General features: G+C 40.1%; 1 protein-coding gene across 1 annotated transcript; it reads right to left on the reverse strand.

Annotated features, from left to right (window-relative positions):
• Positions 1–10,239: 10,239 nt before the first annotated feature.
• SLBP (stem-loop binding protein) lies at positions 10,240–16,967 on the reverse strand (the record flags this gene model as incomplete). The annotated part of the gene is made up of 7 exons (XM_010287192.1): positions 10,240–10,404; positions 11,141–11,225; positions 12,553–12,702; positions 13,326–13,457; positions 13,708–13,767; positions 14,303–14,407; positions 16,845–16,967. Coding segments are annotated over 7 exons (772 nt in total), but the record flags the coding sequence as incomplete, so codon positions are not given.
• Between the last annotated feature and the right edge of the window lie 250 nt (positions 16,968–17,217).

The raw sequence follows: 17,217 nt of genomic DNA on the forward strand, positions 1-17,217 counted from the left end.
CCTCCTTGCCAGCGGGCCTGCGGGAACAAGAAACTCGTGTCCGACCCCGACCGGCACCTAAGGGCGCCCAGACCGGGGAGGGAAAGGGCTACCAAGGAGCTTCGGGTTTTTCTCCAATAGACTTGGTTCATTTTCGCTGAAGCTTCTGTGTTTTCTATTTTCGCCTTTCGCCCCACTTCTCTCAATGGTCTAGTGCCCTCAGAGGGTCCAGGAGCAGACCCCGGCTGGCCCTAAAAAGGCCACATCCCCCGCTGCCTGTGCTGTTCTCTCCAGCGCGGCTGTATGGATCCCTTAATTGCATGCATGTCTTTGAGGCTATTCTCCATGCATGAGCTGTCAGCAAAACCATGCTGGAAACACTGGAATTTCACATTTTTCATGGAGATTTTCCATATCAAATGGGCAGTTTTACATTTTCCATGAAATTCCTAATGACTACCAAAAAAAAAAAAAAAATACAGCCGCAGCGTTTGGAAGGACTTGCTCAGCTTGCCTTCAGGCCCCGTTTGAGTGTTAAATGCATGTGTGTGAATTTACTTAGCATATCATTTCAGGGGTAGGATTGGGATATTTTTTTGTTGCAGATGACAGGGGAGAAGCATGCATTCATCCATTCATTCATAAACTCAACTTGTGGCAGGGCACACTGGGGAAGGGATCGTTCGCATCATTTTTAAAACAGAGAGAGTGCAAAGCCCTGTCAACTGACAATATCCATCCAAGCTGTCATTGCCAATCACTTGAATGGACTGCAGCAGAGAGTATTTTCCACAATGAGATACCAATGGGGGTGACCATTAGGTCAGGAATCTTATTTTCTCAGCTCACCAACCCTTGCAAATAAATTCTCACCAAAAGGAGAGAAAAGCCTCATTGATTTGACAAGCGATCAGACACTGCAGTTGTCATTTTCCCAGCAGTTGCTAGCATATTTTTTGCCTGGTGTGCGAGATATGAATTTCCTGACTTAACCTATCAAGCTCTTAAAGGGATCATCCCTTTTTCATCTGCATCCTTCTGAAAAGTAGAATTCATAGCAAAGACTCTGAAAGCGAAAGGCTGTTCTCAGCTTTAATATATTGTTAGTTGATTTACGACAAAGTTCGCACAGCAAGTCTACTTTGTTGTTAATAGTCAGGCATACTTATTCGACCCACAAGAATGTGTTTCTTCCCCCATTAATACCCATTTTAATTTGTAAAACACACTTTTACAAAGTTCTTTTTTTTTCTCTATGAATGCATGAAAACAAACCAAGAAAGACTATGAAAGCAGGAAAAACTGCATTCTTCGATGAAAGAAGTCACATTTTCAGGTCTCTGTGTCCTTAGACACAGGTCTCTGTGTTCTTAGACACATACATTGAGTTTTCACAGCTTTTTAAACTACTACGCTACTGTAAAAAAAAAAAAACAAATCTTTATGCTGAATTCCAGCAAAGGGCCCCAGTTCTACTTGTGGTTCTAGTGAAACAGATTGGTGCTGGAAGACAAAATATATCTTACTCCATGCTACCCAAATCCACTTCACCTCTAAGAATTATAGCTTGAAAATTCATGTTAGATTTGCTTAGGAATTTTTTGCAGGGAATATCTTAGCATCATCCAACATGAATGGATGTAAACGCATAGATTTCGGTGATATTTTTACATGAATGTTCTTCAGGAATATTTCCTGACCACACGGAGGACCTCGTCCCCCACTCAAGAACAGTGAATAGCCTGCAGGGATGCAAGTCCTTGGTTTGACTGCCTTCTCCACAGCAGGCATAGCAAGGATCTGAATCGGAGTTCCCCAGAGTGACATCTTTGCTTTTTTCATTAAAAACAGAAGTTTGGTATACAGAAATGTTTGACATCATGGGAAGCCCATCCCTGCCCAGTTCTAGACGCTTTCTGAAGAGCTCACCACCTGCTTCAATACAGCTACTTCAACCAGCTGAGATTGTGATTTGCAAAACCTGTAATTCCATCCAGCCTCTAAATTGGAGAGATATGGATGTGATGGGTGGACTGTTAGGTGGCTAAGGAATTGGTTCGATGGTCACATACAGATGGTGGTCAACGGCTCAATGTCCAGGTGGAGATCGGTGACAAGTGGTGTCCCTCAGGGGTCCGTATTGGGACCAGTACTCTTTAATATCTTCATCAATGACATAAACAGTGGGATCGAGGGCACCCTCAGCAAGTTTGCAGATGACACCAAGCCGAGTGGTGCGGTTGACATGCCTGAAGGACAGGATGCCATCCCAAGGGACCTGGACAAGCTCGAGGAATGGGCCTGTGTGAACCTCATGAGGCTCAACAAGGCCAAGTGCAGGGTCCTGCACCTGAGTCAGGGCAACCTCTGGTATCAGCACAGGCTGGGGGATGAAGGGATTAAGAGCAGCCCTGCCGAGAAGGACTTGGGGGTACTGGTGGATGAAAACCTGGACATGATCTGGCACTGTGCACTCGCAGCCCAGAAGGCCAACCGTGTCCTGGGCTGCATCCAAAAAAGATCAGGGAGGGGATTCTGCCCCTCTGCTCTGCTCTGGTGAGGCCCTTCTGCAGTGCTGCGTCCAGCTCTGGAGCCCTCAGCACAGGAAGGACATGGACCTGTTGGAGAGGGTCCTGAAGAGGCCACCAAAATGATCAGAGGGCTGGAACAGCTCTGCTGTGAGGACAGACTGGGAGAGTTGGGGTTGTTCAGCCTGGAGAAGAGAAGGCTCTGGAGAGACCTTATTGCAGTCTGCCAGGGCTTAAAGGGGGCTTGTAAGAAAGACGGGGACAGACGTTTTAGCAGGGCCTGTTGCGATAGGACAACAGGGTAATGGTTTTAAACTAAAAGAGGGCAGATTTAGACTAGATCTAAGGAAGAAATGTTTCACACTGAGGGTGGTGAAACCCTGGCCCAGGTTGCCCAGAGAGGTGGTCGATGCCCCATCCCTGGAAACATCCCAGGTCAGGCTGGACGGGGCTCTGAGCAACCTGATCCAGTTGAAGATGCTCCTGCTCACTGCAGGGGGGTTGGACTAGATGGCCTTTGAATGTCCCTTCCAAGACAAAGAAAGATTCTAAGATTCTGTGATTATTACTCAGAGAAGTAATGACATCCACTGATACTGGAAGCACTTATGTCAACATTTCAGTAGATTTAAAAAATATTATATATATTAAAAGTACTTTCATCCCAATATTTAATATATCTATTTTTACTATTGGGAAGAGAAACTGAGCAATTCAGAATGCTTCTTTCTACGTATTCTAAAGAATGGTCAGAATGCCATTAAAAATAGGTTAAGAATCAAGTAAAGCCTCCCCTCTGTGCTTTACACTTCATACTATACCTGGTCTGGCATAAAGATTGTTCCTGCCAATTTAGTCTGTCCTATAAGTATGAGGAGAAGGAGTTCTGTGGTCAAATGGCAGAAAAATTGTAATTGATTATTTCGGTAAATCAACAGTTTGCTAGGCTTAGTATCAAATGCTTTAAGCATCTTCAGACCATTCTTTGTTAGTCAGAACCATATATTTTGTTACTAGTCTTATCTTTGGAGTACATTGTTCCAGAAATCCTAGCAGCATATTGAGGCATGAGTCTGCTTCCAGATAAGCCTGGCTGGCTTAAAATTTTTTCTTTTCTTCGTTCCAGATAAGTGCTTAAGGACCAGGGACCACCGGAATGTCATTTTATTCCTTGTACAGCTATTAATTCTAGCTTTGCCATGTCCTTGCATATAATGTTCAGCTACTCAGGCTATGAGCGGTCCCTAGATCAGACTGACTGTCTTTCAATTACTTTTGTTCGGGTTCTCTCCTCTGTGCACCATGTGTGATAACCTTACCAATTTATTCTTTTCAGTTGCTGCTAATTCCCTGCTTTGATTCCACATCCAACACTCCAACTGCAATGCACAATTTTAACTCATACGGCAATGCTTTTAGAGGTATGCAATGCTTTAGTAGGTATGAGAGAGAAACACGTTCTAACAAATGTCAAAGAATATGAGTTCCATGTTCAGGAATACTCTGAAAATAATTAACTGTGAATAAAATCCTGAAATTAATTTTCCCTGGGAAATCTGAAACCTTCAGGAAAAAAAATTAGTTTTCTCTATTTTTTGCAGAAGGAAAAACCATGTAATGATGGGTTTAAGATCAAGTGAAACTGGAAATGGAAAGAATAGTGAAAGATGGCAGACTTGAAGGGATTTTATTGGAACTATGGGTTGCTCCTAAGGTCAGAATCAGTAAGTATAATTAGATTCTTGGCATTTACAACAAATGTAAAGCAACTCCGAGATTTCTTTTGTGTGCGTGTAATTAAACACGCACTTTTGCTGCCCTCTGCAGTATTGCAAAGTGACTTTGATTCTAGCACATGAAAGCTGATTGAGAGAGCAGGCGCAAATCTTAATCTCTATATTGCGCTCATATGTCTGAAAACAAAGCATTTCTCAGAAGAAATGGAATAACCCCTTTCTAAAGAAACACAAAAAGGAACGTTGTTTTTGCCAATAATTAGAGCCCTTCCAGTACCTCCCAGGAACTGTCTCACTAGAAACTTGGACAGATAAAAAGCTCCCAGCATAGACAGCTAAACTCCAGTTTAACCCACAAAGTTCCGGCTTTCCACTTATTTCTCAAGTGCATGAATCGGCACTTTTTGGATAAATTAGTTCGCTGTTGTGCTTAAACACAATCCGAGGGAGGTAAATGGCAAGCCCAAAGAATAAACAGCACTGGTAATCCAAAAATACAGTGGGGGCCAGAAGTGACAGATGCTAGATCTTGATTCCTTGCATGTTTCGTATTTAGGTACTACCCAGATGCCACAAAATTAAATACTATACGTATAGAATAAATTCTGCTCAGCAGTACCACTTTCTCTCCTAATCAATTTATCATATACACTACATCCTAAACTACACCATTTTCTTTGAAAATCAAATGGATTTTTGACACTTCCCAAAGTAACTTCAATCTCTTAACTATTTATATAATATTTTGCCAAAATTATCCAAATTTATTGGATAATATCAAAAATTATTATTCGTCAGGAAGCACTCAAAAGGTTACTCTTAAACAGCTATTAACCGATCTTCTCACGTTTTGAGAAACCATATAGAAGAATAAAACACAGAAGAGTAAGACCTTTGAGTTAAGTTCAAAATTCTTTCAAAAGGGCTCTTTTACCAGTTTTGATGAAGAAACACGTGATCTGCCAGCCACACAGGTCCATACTCAAGCATACATAGTTGCTCTATGGATGCCTTGCCTCTATACCAGGGGTTTTACCTGCATTAGCAACATGACAAAGCAGATAATCCTAAAAATAATTTTAGTAAATACATGCATGAACAAAATGTTGTTTGAACGGTATTTTTGACTTAAAAATGGATTCATGGAACAAAGGTGGTTTTAGCTTGGCTTCCTTAAAGAGGCTGAAATCGTTGTACTGTCAAGTTTTTTTTCAAAACATCTGTCCTGCACCCTCTAAATTTTGAGCTACCTTTCCAGGTATTTAACAAAAAGGTATATATGTTCCTTTAAGCTTGATGTGACAACAGCCAGGTAATGAAGGAAGACCCAATTAATGCCCAAGTGAAGGAAAAGCTGGGACACTTTAGCTCTTAAAACATTCTGTTTGCCATCTTATCAGCACGTGTATATCAACTATCCAGTCAAACCAGATGGAGCTTTAAATGAGCCACAGCTAAGAGTGCTGTTGGTTAGGCAGGCATGGTATGAAGGATGCTGGAAGAGGACAAGACTTGGTGCAAAAGGAATAAGAGAAACACAAAACAGAAGGCACAAATCTATAAAAAGCAGGGTTGACAGGTTCTGCTGCCTACGTAACAACCTGTTCATCTTTATTTTAATGGAATTTAACCTAATAAGTCTAACGTTTGGCAGCAGTACTTGCCAATTCACCATCTGCAGCAAACTCCACTGTCTGCAACTATGCACAACTGAACATATGGATGTTGTTTTCCCGTACGATTAGTCTATTACCAAACATTAACCTAAACGGGATTAGGTTATCCCACATTTGCCCACTAGAGGACTTTATTGTAATGCAGAAAAAGTTTTTTTCCCATTCAGTGTTCAGCATCTTTGAAAAAACATCCCAATTCGGGCAACGTGATCACTCTGAATGCAATCCGTAAAAACTAAGTTCTCTAAGAACGTGAACCAAAGGGGAATAATTCCTAGGATTAAAGATGCTACTATGGATGCCTGTTTCAGGATACATTCAAAAATCTAAGCCCATTTCACAAACAACTACCACTGAACATGGACCAGCTGCATTTCTGGGCTGAAATATTTTATCCACACCTACCTAGTTCCTTGGCGAGAATGCCTGCTGAGCTTTTAACAACATCAGCAGAATTAAGTGATCTGTAATCTAGCTGAAGCAGGTTAGAGGAAAAGAAAACCAGGGATAAATTAGTGCAGAAAAAGGAACAGTACCATAGGACGGTGCACTCTGAAGAAGCAGCGACACAGCGCAGCTCTGAAAGGATGGAACACAGATGGAGCCGAGGGGGTGCAGCACAGTGAAAAGCAACGTTCATCTCAAAGGGGCAGACAGCCGTGTATGAGGCGCGATGCTCCGAGGGCAAGCTGCACGCAACGCTGAGAACAAGGCGATCATACCCCAAGGTCTAAGCTGAAAATCTTGGCTGAGTAGTAGCAGGTTAGTTGGATTTGTCCCAAATTATATACGAGTTTACGGACTAACCACAGAGAAGCTACTCTGCAGAAATTTAAAAGCATCTCAAGACATTTTCCGAAGTAGAAGTATTTGTTATACTTTTCATTGTAACAGAAAAGTACTAGTCTCAGCCGTTTGCCTAGTATCTTTCTATTCTGCGTAGGTATTATGGTTCTTCACATTGTTTTCCCCACATTCCCCCTTACCTGAATCTTTTAGTCAGAGAAAGACTCCTACATTTCCTTCTCCGGTACAGATTCCAAAGAACACAAGTCACAAAATCATAAGGACTGTCACAGAGAACCCAAATTACTCAAAAAGATCGTCATTTGGGTTTTTTGTTTGTTTTAATAGTATTTGTTCATGTATTATTTTCTCACTAAAAACCATATTAACAGACTCAGATACCATACTTAAAATGCTTTCTGGAATGAATATTTTTTGTGAAGTTATGGAAAAAGCTTGATAAAAATTGGTTTTCAGAGAGAGAGACATTTTTCAGACTAGTAGCGTAACAAATTTTTGTACAATAAGCTCCGAAATATATGCAACTCCTCTAGCTATCTCAGTGGGTAATTATTAGGTTCAATATTCTTATTTCGAAACGAGGTGTAAATAGCCTTACCCTTTGGAAGCCTCTAAACAATCTTCTGAATATTCCACCAATCCAACCTGTTTGACTAGACACAGTGGTGTAGAAAAACTACTTTTAAAAACATTCTACTGACTGTTCCGATACCCATGTACAGATTAACACGCCACCACCCCCTCCCCCCCACCCTCCCCAAAAATCTCATCTAATTGTTTCCCTTCTAGCACAGGGACTCCGATACTGCCTCACCCCAGCTCTCCACATAAAGGATTAAAGTTACTGATTCACTCCAGGATAATTCAGGGTGGTATTTTATGGCTTGTGTTACCCAGGAGATGAGACTACATGTATCTGTTAGTACCCAAGGACTTAATGTTCATTTAAGATATCCTGAACAGCCTGGGTGTACCCTTGAAAAGTTCTGCCACTTTACTTGAAGGTCCTTTCCAACCTTAGTGATTCGTGCACAGTTTAGGTATAGCCTGAGGTTGAGTAGCACGAATAGAAGCAAATTCAATGATCACCTAATTCACTGCATAGCCACTCCAGTATTACACCACCAAACTATACAGCCTGAGTATTACTGCTCACTACAGCAATTACTGCTCACTAGAGCAAGCCTGTAAGCAGCTCAAGCACCTGGTGTCTCCTGATGACACTTAGATGTGTCACAGTTTGCATGTTAACTACTGACCTGCACTTCAAGATTATGAAGATAGTCAAGTTGACAAAAAAATACTAGTTTCCAAGTACGCAATATGCAGTTTTCTACAGAAATCTTGCCTTACTCATTACACACTGGGTAGAAACACATCCTTAAACATTAATACCCTATTCTAGACTGATGTTCAGCTGCGTGAACTATTTGTAACTTAAGCCATGAATGGTTTTGTTCTTGGCTTCACGTTACTCATTACTAACCTTTAAATCATTCAGAAATAACACACATTCTCAAAAAAACACTCTTAATAGTCTAGTACCACCAGTTACTAACAGTCAAGCGGCACAGGGACAGAACTGTGTTAAGCTTTAAGTGTCCAACGCAAATTAGATGCATTAACCATTAAAAACCTAACAGTAAGTAACCATGACTTAAAATAGTGTTCCCAAGTAGCTTAATAAGCCCAACAGACAATTGCATATGATCAAAGTTAAAAACTGAGACACACAGAACTGTTACTGTGCTACCTGGGAAGTCTAGTTTAAAACCCTTTTAGCCATTACGTAGAAGCCTTAAGTAAAGGCATCAAATTATTCTAGTTAGACATGGAAGAGTTTGGCTTAACCCTAAGTCCACTTTTATTGAAGGGGATATAGGAAAAAAGTTCCAAAGCAAATTGCAGCTCAAGCTACAATTAAGTATTACAAAAACACTTAAGAACAACCAAGGACAGAGTGGACAAAAAATGAGCCATGGGAAAAGCAATCTGGGGAGGGCAGAGAAGGCTTACTCCAGGAAGTAAGCAGGACTAACTATCACTTTGCTGCCTTCTCTGGAAAAAATGCATGTTAGGAAGGCTGTCTCCTTAACACCAGAGCACACCTCCATCCTTCCCCCTGTGCCACTGCTTCCTCTTGGAAGTTTACCCATCAGATCAAGCTACAAGATTTTAAGAGTGCCCAACAAATTAGATAGCTAGTAATACTGCTTACAGCTGGGATACTTACTTAAGTGGAAAAGTTTAAGTGCTGCATTGAGCCTGACAGTGTTGTAACACAAACACTCAGAAATTCTGTTTTAGAGAGAAAACCCGGTGAGGCGACTTGTTGTTGAAGTCCTGTATAGTAAACAAGAATGAAATGTCCACCTAGCTCTTCTAGAAGTTTTTCTACAGAACATAATTTGGTAATCAGCTAAGGGACATCTACTGGACTAAACTGCTTCTAAGGAGTCTGCAAAAGGTCAACAACAGGCTTAGCCATTATAACCAAGTCTTAACTCCACCCCAGTGGCCTGCACACCGAGAAATAGCTTTTAAGGTCTCCCTCAAAGTCAGAGGACACTGCTAACACACACATATCCTAGCCTGGCATCAGTATCAGTCTGACACGCATGGCTTTCAGTATTTTCCTGCATTTTTTTATCCACAGAACATCACTAGGAGGAAATGAAGTTAGAGTGTCATAAGTAAATGCAATTATGTTTATTTTCCAGCAACATCCCATACAAAAGTAATGAAAACATTAACTGCTTTCAGCAGAAAATCTGTACAGTGTTATCATTCATAACAGTTTTACATTTAAAATCACCAAATTAAAAAGAATCAAGCACTTTACTGACACATTGTTTTCTTGACTGTATTAACAAATGACTCATGACTATTTACAAATTTCAAATTAAGGCTACTGCTTCTTAAAGCATTATTGCTTGGGCTTTACCACACTGACCTCCAATTTTTTTAAAAGTATTTAATTTCCCAGCAGAAATATTTTGCAAATAAAAAAGAATCCGCTTTTTTAAAAAAAAAAAAAAGGCAAGGCAGTTTAATCTTACACAAAATAACTGCAGTAGATGAGTTTACTAGTACTAATCAGCAGTGTGGTTCAGCTACCACCTGTATTACTTCAAGTCAGATCCTTATAGTAAAGTCAGATGGAAAAGCAAGGTAACATACAGATGCTCAAAAATATCTCTCTACTTTGCTCTTGATCTGCAGGTGAGCAACTGCAATTATAGACACAATGAGGAAAAAAAAATCAGTAAGATCTTGCTGAACAATTTATAATTACTTGAGGATAGCATTGCCTTTGGCTATTTTTTCTGTTGAAAGGTTTTATTAAAAAAATCTGATATACATAAATTAAAAGTTTAAAAGAAGTCACACAACTTAACTGTATTTTTACATAAGTTTGGTCCAGAGAATACGTAGACCAACCACAACTTAGAAAATATTCTTCAACTTTGCTTAAGCTTTCTTCCTATTAACAGTTTATGAACCAAGCCAACTTCTCAAATGTAAAAGTAATTTCCTCTAAAACAGTTTGCATGAGACTACTTAACTCACAGTATTGAAATCTTTAAGTGGTTCACTCAAACACACTTCCAAGTCAAATTCACCTTCTGCTTGATAGTCAATATGTCTAACTTTGGTGGGAGTGCCAGAACAGGTATCCTGGAACACAAAGTCAGTTAATAATTAGCAGTTAAATACAGGTTTAGTTATGCAATAATTCATTTCACTTCTGCAAGTTGTTTAGACCACCCTATAACAGAGGCTTACAAACACTTTACAGGCCATACAAAAACCCAAGGCTAGTCTTCAGATTGAAGAGATTTAAATGAAGGCTTCTGCCCATTCAACCACATTCTAAGATCTTCTGCAAATGTTTTAAGGACCTATGTATGTATACATGAAATGATCATACAGATTCAATATTCACCCGAGAAACTAATCCAGCAAGAAAAAACATTACTAGATATTTACTGAAGGTTACTGCTCATCTGTACTAAATGCTTACTGGATGTAAGAAGAGCCTACTTCAAAAAGTCTAAGTGGGCCAAGAAAATTACATCCTATTTTATCATTACATATTGCAATCTAAAGTAGTGTTTCCACTGTACCTCACAGTTTATAACTGACATGCTTTGAACAGGTATTTTCTTTTGCAGTTTATGAAAAATGAGATGACTGTCATTCGAGGTGGTCACTTAAGTCCTAACTCTTTGAACTCAGACTACAGACAGATATTGGCTATAGCTGGGAAAAAGTCTGAATCCAAAGATCCCTCAGCTTTATCAACAGTCCCTAAACACAGCAGATACTGAATTTCTTATGTATTCAGGCTACTCTGGATCTAGTTCCAAGTAATGGACCAATTATTAACAAACATTTATGCAAATATGCTTACATCATTATCTTGACAGCTCGTTTGAGATTCAGTAGAATTGCTTCCGACAGATTCTGTCTCCATCTCACCAAGGTCAACAGGACTACTGTAAAATAAATAAAAAGCTTACAGCTTAAAACAAATTCAATTTTTAGTAATAAAGTTGCACTTTGTAGGTGCCGTTCTGAAAATGATCACCTAATAAGAGCAGAGAGACCTACAGAGATTATAGGGACAGTGGCAGCAACCTGCAGCGACCAAAGAGAAGAACATGTCAACTCAATACAGCCAAAATGGCCAAGGACTAAATTAAAGTCTTAAGATTGAGTGCTGCAACTTGTCAAAGACAAATACCCAACACTCAAACAGTGCCTCAATACAGTGACAAATGTTATAGAAGAGCAAGGAATTATTTTTTTCCACACAAGTTTTTCATCAATTTGTTTTGCAACATTAGGATTTAATAACCGCTATACACAAAACTAGATCCCAGCATCTGAAAGATTGACTAGTATTTCAACACTAACATACACAGTAGGCTTCAGGCCAAAATACCAACTCCTCCCATGTTGATTAAAAGTAACAGGAAGTTAAAAGTAAGCCTTTGCTTTTAGATCCCATTGCTCCATACTGGTTTTTAAATTAGCATCGCTGCCAGAGAAAACAGTAGTTTATCACCACAGAACGGTTTCCTGAGGAATTAGTTACATCCGTGTCCCCCTCATTCTGTAGTCCTCCAGTTTTATTTTGCATGTTCCCTGGTCAGCTTTATTGCTTTCTATAGAGGAAAATAACTAGTTGCATTATTCTACATCTTCTACAGCAAAATACCACAGTAGCTTGGACTGTGAACACTTGTGGCCATGCTTTTAATTTAATGGTATCTTGAGATGATTTTACAAGTAGTACTTTCCTCCTCTCTGCTCAAGAAACAAGAATTTATACCACTGCTCTTGAACTAGCAAGTGAGAAGGCTATAAGGCAGGTTCTCATAAGTTGTATTGGTCCAAGCTTAATATTAATGAGATCTGTTAATTACCGAGACCTCACCAGCACTGCTTCGACCACAGATCAATCTGCAGACTGCTCAAAGAATCAGCTTGCCTCGGTGGTGCGGTATTTTCTTTTACAGAGCACTGCCGAATAAGCTCCAATTTCATCCAGTGGGCATACATTAAAGAAGTGAGGGATATATATGTACGCCTTGCAAGGGCACTGGGTAAGTCTAGTCCCGGCAACTAGGTCCAGAAAGCTACTAGCTATTTTGACCGAGAAGGAACTGAATAGCACAAAGAGTGGACAAGTAACTAAGGAAAACATTCAGCAATCACCAACTTGGCTCAAAAAGGGCTATGCTGGTTTGTTTGTTTCGGGGTTTTTTTTTTAACATGAGATTTTATAAATTTATATAAAGGTATCCTGAATATACATACATTTCTTGCAGATCACATCCTTCTTCAGTAGGTGGATCCCAGGAATGCAGTGCAACTTTCCATAGTTTAATTTGCTGATCCCATGACCTACGGCTGTACTTCTTAAATTTATTTGGAGTTCTGGGATGAACTCCTGGTACACGATGGCATCTATTCAGATATTAGACATAAAAGATTCATTAGTTTTTTTTCACACGTACATAACACGTAGCTTTAAATGCCAAGACTATTGCCTGCTACACAGACTTGTTACAACGCAGCAAATTCTAAGTTTTATCATTTATGAGAAGACTGAACAATTCCAGGACGCAAGTGAAAAGTTGTCAGCTCCATATGAACTTTTTAGGTTTGTCTTTGAGTCAAATAAAAAAAAAGGATTGTCACTCATAGGTCTGAAAACCTTATTCCAAACTCAAGAGAAACTGTAGTCCATTTTGGCTTTTAGTTTACTAATGAGAAATTTGACTGCAGAAAGCAGTTTCGTTTCTTCTAGTTGACAAGCACAACTAAAAAAAACTTTCACTTCCATTTCTGCAGCATGAGAAAGTTTGAAGGGATATTCTTCATGTACCAACTAGTAAAAAAAAAAATCCACATCTCATTTGACTGTTAGTGTGACTTATCAGTTAAAAAATATCTTAGAAAGTTTAATTTGTAGATGCCTTCTATTTGAACATGTCTCAGATACCAAGTTTAGTACATTAATATGCTTATAAGTGACAGGTATGACTTACAACCAAACATGTAGTTTCCCAGGAACTCAAGCAGCTTACCTTGGAACTTCTTTAATGTATCTATCATATGCAATTGTGTTTTTTCCATAGTTTATCTGTTTTTGTCTTCTCATCAAAACCACTTCATCTGTCTCGAGTTCTACTGTCACAGTGGACTCCTTCGAATCAGAACTAAAGAAAAAACATTGTAGATTTGGGACTAGAAAGCAAGCGACACTCAAACAAACCCACGTGTAGAACATTATAAAGAAACACGTTAAAACTTTTCAGCTGAATGCTTGTGCTGTTACTGAACTACCACGTTAGAGCAGACTTAAGATGAACTATTTCAAATGGAGTGTTTTCAGAAGCAACAGTGATATATGTCAAAATTCATACCTATTGTGAGGATTTTCCTCAGCTAAGCTAAAGTTTAACCTACCTTCCAGAGGAGGACTTCCTTTCTCTTGAAAATTCATTTATCAGGAGTTTTCTTCTGTATCTGCAAGAGTTCAAATACATATTAAGAATATACACAAAGAGAACAAGTAAGGCTGCACTCTCACAGCTCACAGTTGATTTTACTTGTCAGTTAAGCAGCAATCTTGAAGAAGTCAACCCAGACACTGTAAATGCCTTTCCACTATGGAACTGATGTTTCAGTTTTCCTCTTAAAAAAAAAAAAAATCTGGGGACTTTCTTTTCCCAAGTCTTTTCATAAAAATTCTTTCAATAGCAATGACATGCAAAAACAGTAATTACTGAAAAAACATACAAAGTAATTCAATCTGAGAGATTTAAGAAAGGATTTTTCCAAAAGGGACATATTTGATGATACACATCAGCTCTCCAAAGAGTATGCTATGTCATTCCTGCAGGACTTAAGCCAAAGCTGACCTAAAAGCAGCAAACAAGATGCTAAGGTTGGTCTAATTTTACTACAATGGTGAAGTTAAAAATAAAAGTCAATACAAATTCTACAAGACAACTACCATTTCCCCTCCTTTCCCTTCTTCATCTTAAACCCCGACCAGTACCTTGCAATTTCTTTGTTAACATTGGTCCTCATTTCATGTTCTTCCACTGCACTTCCCCAATCTGAACACCTGGAAAGGGGTCCAGGGCCTTCTGGTGTTGTAAAACTAGAAAGAAAAAAAAAACAAGCCTCTGCATTAAAATTTCATTTTATTGTATTTCCCACCCCCAGCATCTCCCCCACTCACAGCTTGATAGCTATTTAATATATTAATTTATAATACTCACAATGGCTGCAAAAACCTTGTATTGTTCTATTAAAACGTCATCATTGTAAAAGGAAGCATCAGTTGAGAGTTCCAACTTGAGGTTGTATGGTTTGGTTTGTTTGTTTGTTTTGTGGTTTTGGGCTTTTTTTCCTTAAAAAGTTTACGGTATGTTTTTACACAGATCTACACTGTAGCACGTAACCTAGCCTATACTTTTAATAACTTTAAGCTAGCGTCCTTCAGAAAACAGTATGTGAAATACCAACTTTATTCATTTACTCACTTATTTTCACTCCACTAAATGAATTAACAAATATTTCTTCTTTCATGATTGCAAACTCATTAGCTATATGAGAGACAAAAGTTAGAACACAGAATTCAATTGTACAGCTAATTAATTACGTGATAGCACCAAGAGTTTTTTTAAAATGTACCTAGTAGAAAAGGTAAAGGCACAAAATAGCAGTCAATTTTTAGCCACTAAACTGAGGTTTGCTATGACTTTGCAAACTGGTATTTAACAACTTTATTGTAGCCCATTAGCACCACCAGCAGATTCAGACTGTTGCAGGGGAATAACCTTATATCCCTTCCCAGCCAACAATAGTTGTCTACATTCAGAGTGAGTATGTTTTCCAGTTTCTGTCCTCCTGATGACCAATTTTCCTAGAGTACAAATTCAAAACCACATCTTACAGACCAAAGCTTTTTCAGTAGATCTGGAAACGCTCTGGAGACTTACCAGAATTCTGCACAAAGTCATCCCCTGAAGTCAGAGAATTAGATCCATCCGTGCTAAAACCAGTTCCAACTCCCTTCCTGCTCCCAGCCCAGAAATCAGCTTGTGCTACTTCTAAGTCTCTGTCAAATTCAAACTCAAAGTTCTTTTTAGATGAAACCCAGTTACCAACTCAGAAAAAATAAAAATCCACAGCAAACAGTACAGATCCCTCTGCAAATATCTGTCCAACCTCCAAGGATTTTTTGCATTTGCTTATATTCATTTCTAACTTTGCAGAAAATGCAGGCCACATTCAATTCCTGCTCTCCCATGGTAGAGAGCAGCGCAATCCCAGAAGTACCCAGTCAGTCCCACCATCTCAGCTTTTTCCTCAACACTGTCATACCTTTTTATACTTGTTTGATTCTGTACCTGTGCTGTGTATACAGAGTATTAAGGAGAACATAAGGCTACAGCTTTTCTCTCAATTAATTCACTCTGTGACAGCACTGGTGCCAGACACACTAAGCTTAGCTGCCTTTCTTCAGACCCTCAGCCCCACATGCCATTTCACACTCGGTGAGAAGTTCTGGTGCTGCGACAGGACTGCAAGTGGTGCACACGCTCTGCCAGAGGGGCAGAAAAACAAGGCTGTAACCCCCCTCAGACTGCCTCCATCCCCATCCTCTTCCCATTTTAAGACTTTATTTTGACAATGTTGAATTGGCATAAGCAAAAAGTAGTCTTAGGGCAGGAAGAGAATGACATCAGTCAGAGCTGAATCCAAACTACACCTGAAAGTACGCCTGCTCAATTCAATACGGGAAGACACACAAAAACATTGCTCATTTAGGTTGGAACTGATGAAGCAATCTGTCTAGTTTCATCTTTGTCCTCCTATTAAAACACACTTCCTGAAATTAATTTCATTTACTCTGGATATTGGAATTTGAGCCACTGACCAATGTCTTCCCTGCTTATTATCAGCAAAGAAAAATGGGTGGTTACAGGGCATAGCCCATCTTGTTCTAATTAGAAATCTAGATTCAATCAACTGGGCTGCAGGCCACAACTCCCATCCACTGATAAAAGGGACTAAAGAGACCGTGGCATGAATAGCTCAGAAGTAGACAGTGATCTGAACCAAGATGCTTTCGCTAAACTGAAGTTTACCTGTGCTGGGAAATGCTAGCGAGCAACAGCACGAGTGACCTCAGGAGTAGACCCCAGCACGCATGTGCTGACATATACTTAGACATAACTTCTCAAGACGGTCTGTACTGCCTTCAGAAATATGAAGACAGATGACTTAAGAACTGAATTATTTGTCACCTCGTTTAATCCCACCAGAATGGAATGTATGGCCTATATCCACACACACACATACCTGGCTTGTGCAGTTATCGCTTGGTGACAAATAGCAGTAAGCAAGCATGAAACAGGACAGAAACCAATAAGGAATAAATTCAAGACAGAAGAATGAAAAATGTTTATTCTTAAGAAGTGACTCCGAGTGATACGTAAGTAGGCAGGGCTTGAAACCCCGAGCACAACAGCCAGTTCAACAGCTCCTGAGGAGCAGAAGAGCAGAGTCGCTTCCGTCGCAGTGCCTACCTGTCCAGTCTGTTGTCTGTAGGCCCGTACTTGTCACCAAACGCGGATGAATCGCATTCGTTCTGCTTTCTCCGCTTTCCGTCCGCGCCGCGTTTCCTCCCGTGGGACCAGCGAGGCGGAGGGCTGGCAGCAGGCAAGCCAAGACAGGGTGAGCACGCTAGCGGCTTTGTTTTGTAACCTCTTTGAGACAGCACCGCGTGCAGGAGCCCGAGCCTACGGCCTAACGTTACCTCATCCAAGCCCTGAGCCACAGCGGGAGGCGCGGGCCCGGAGCCCCGCCGGGGGAGGCCCTCCCACGCAGGAAGCCCCGCTCCCAACGGCCCCACCACTCGCGGGCAACAGGAGACCCGGGTGGCTACACCCCTCCGCTCCC

Source organism: Phaethon lepturus, unplaced genomic scaffold (genome assembly GCF_000687285.1).
Source record: "Phaethon lepturus isolate BGI_N335 unplaced genomic scaffold, ASM68728v1 scaffold4955, whole genome shotgun sequence".
Lineage (NCBI taxonomy): Eukaryota > Metazoa > Chordata > Aves > Phaethontiformes > Phaethontidae > Phaethon > Phaethon lepturus.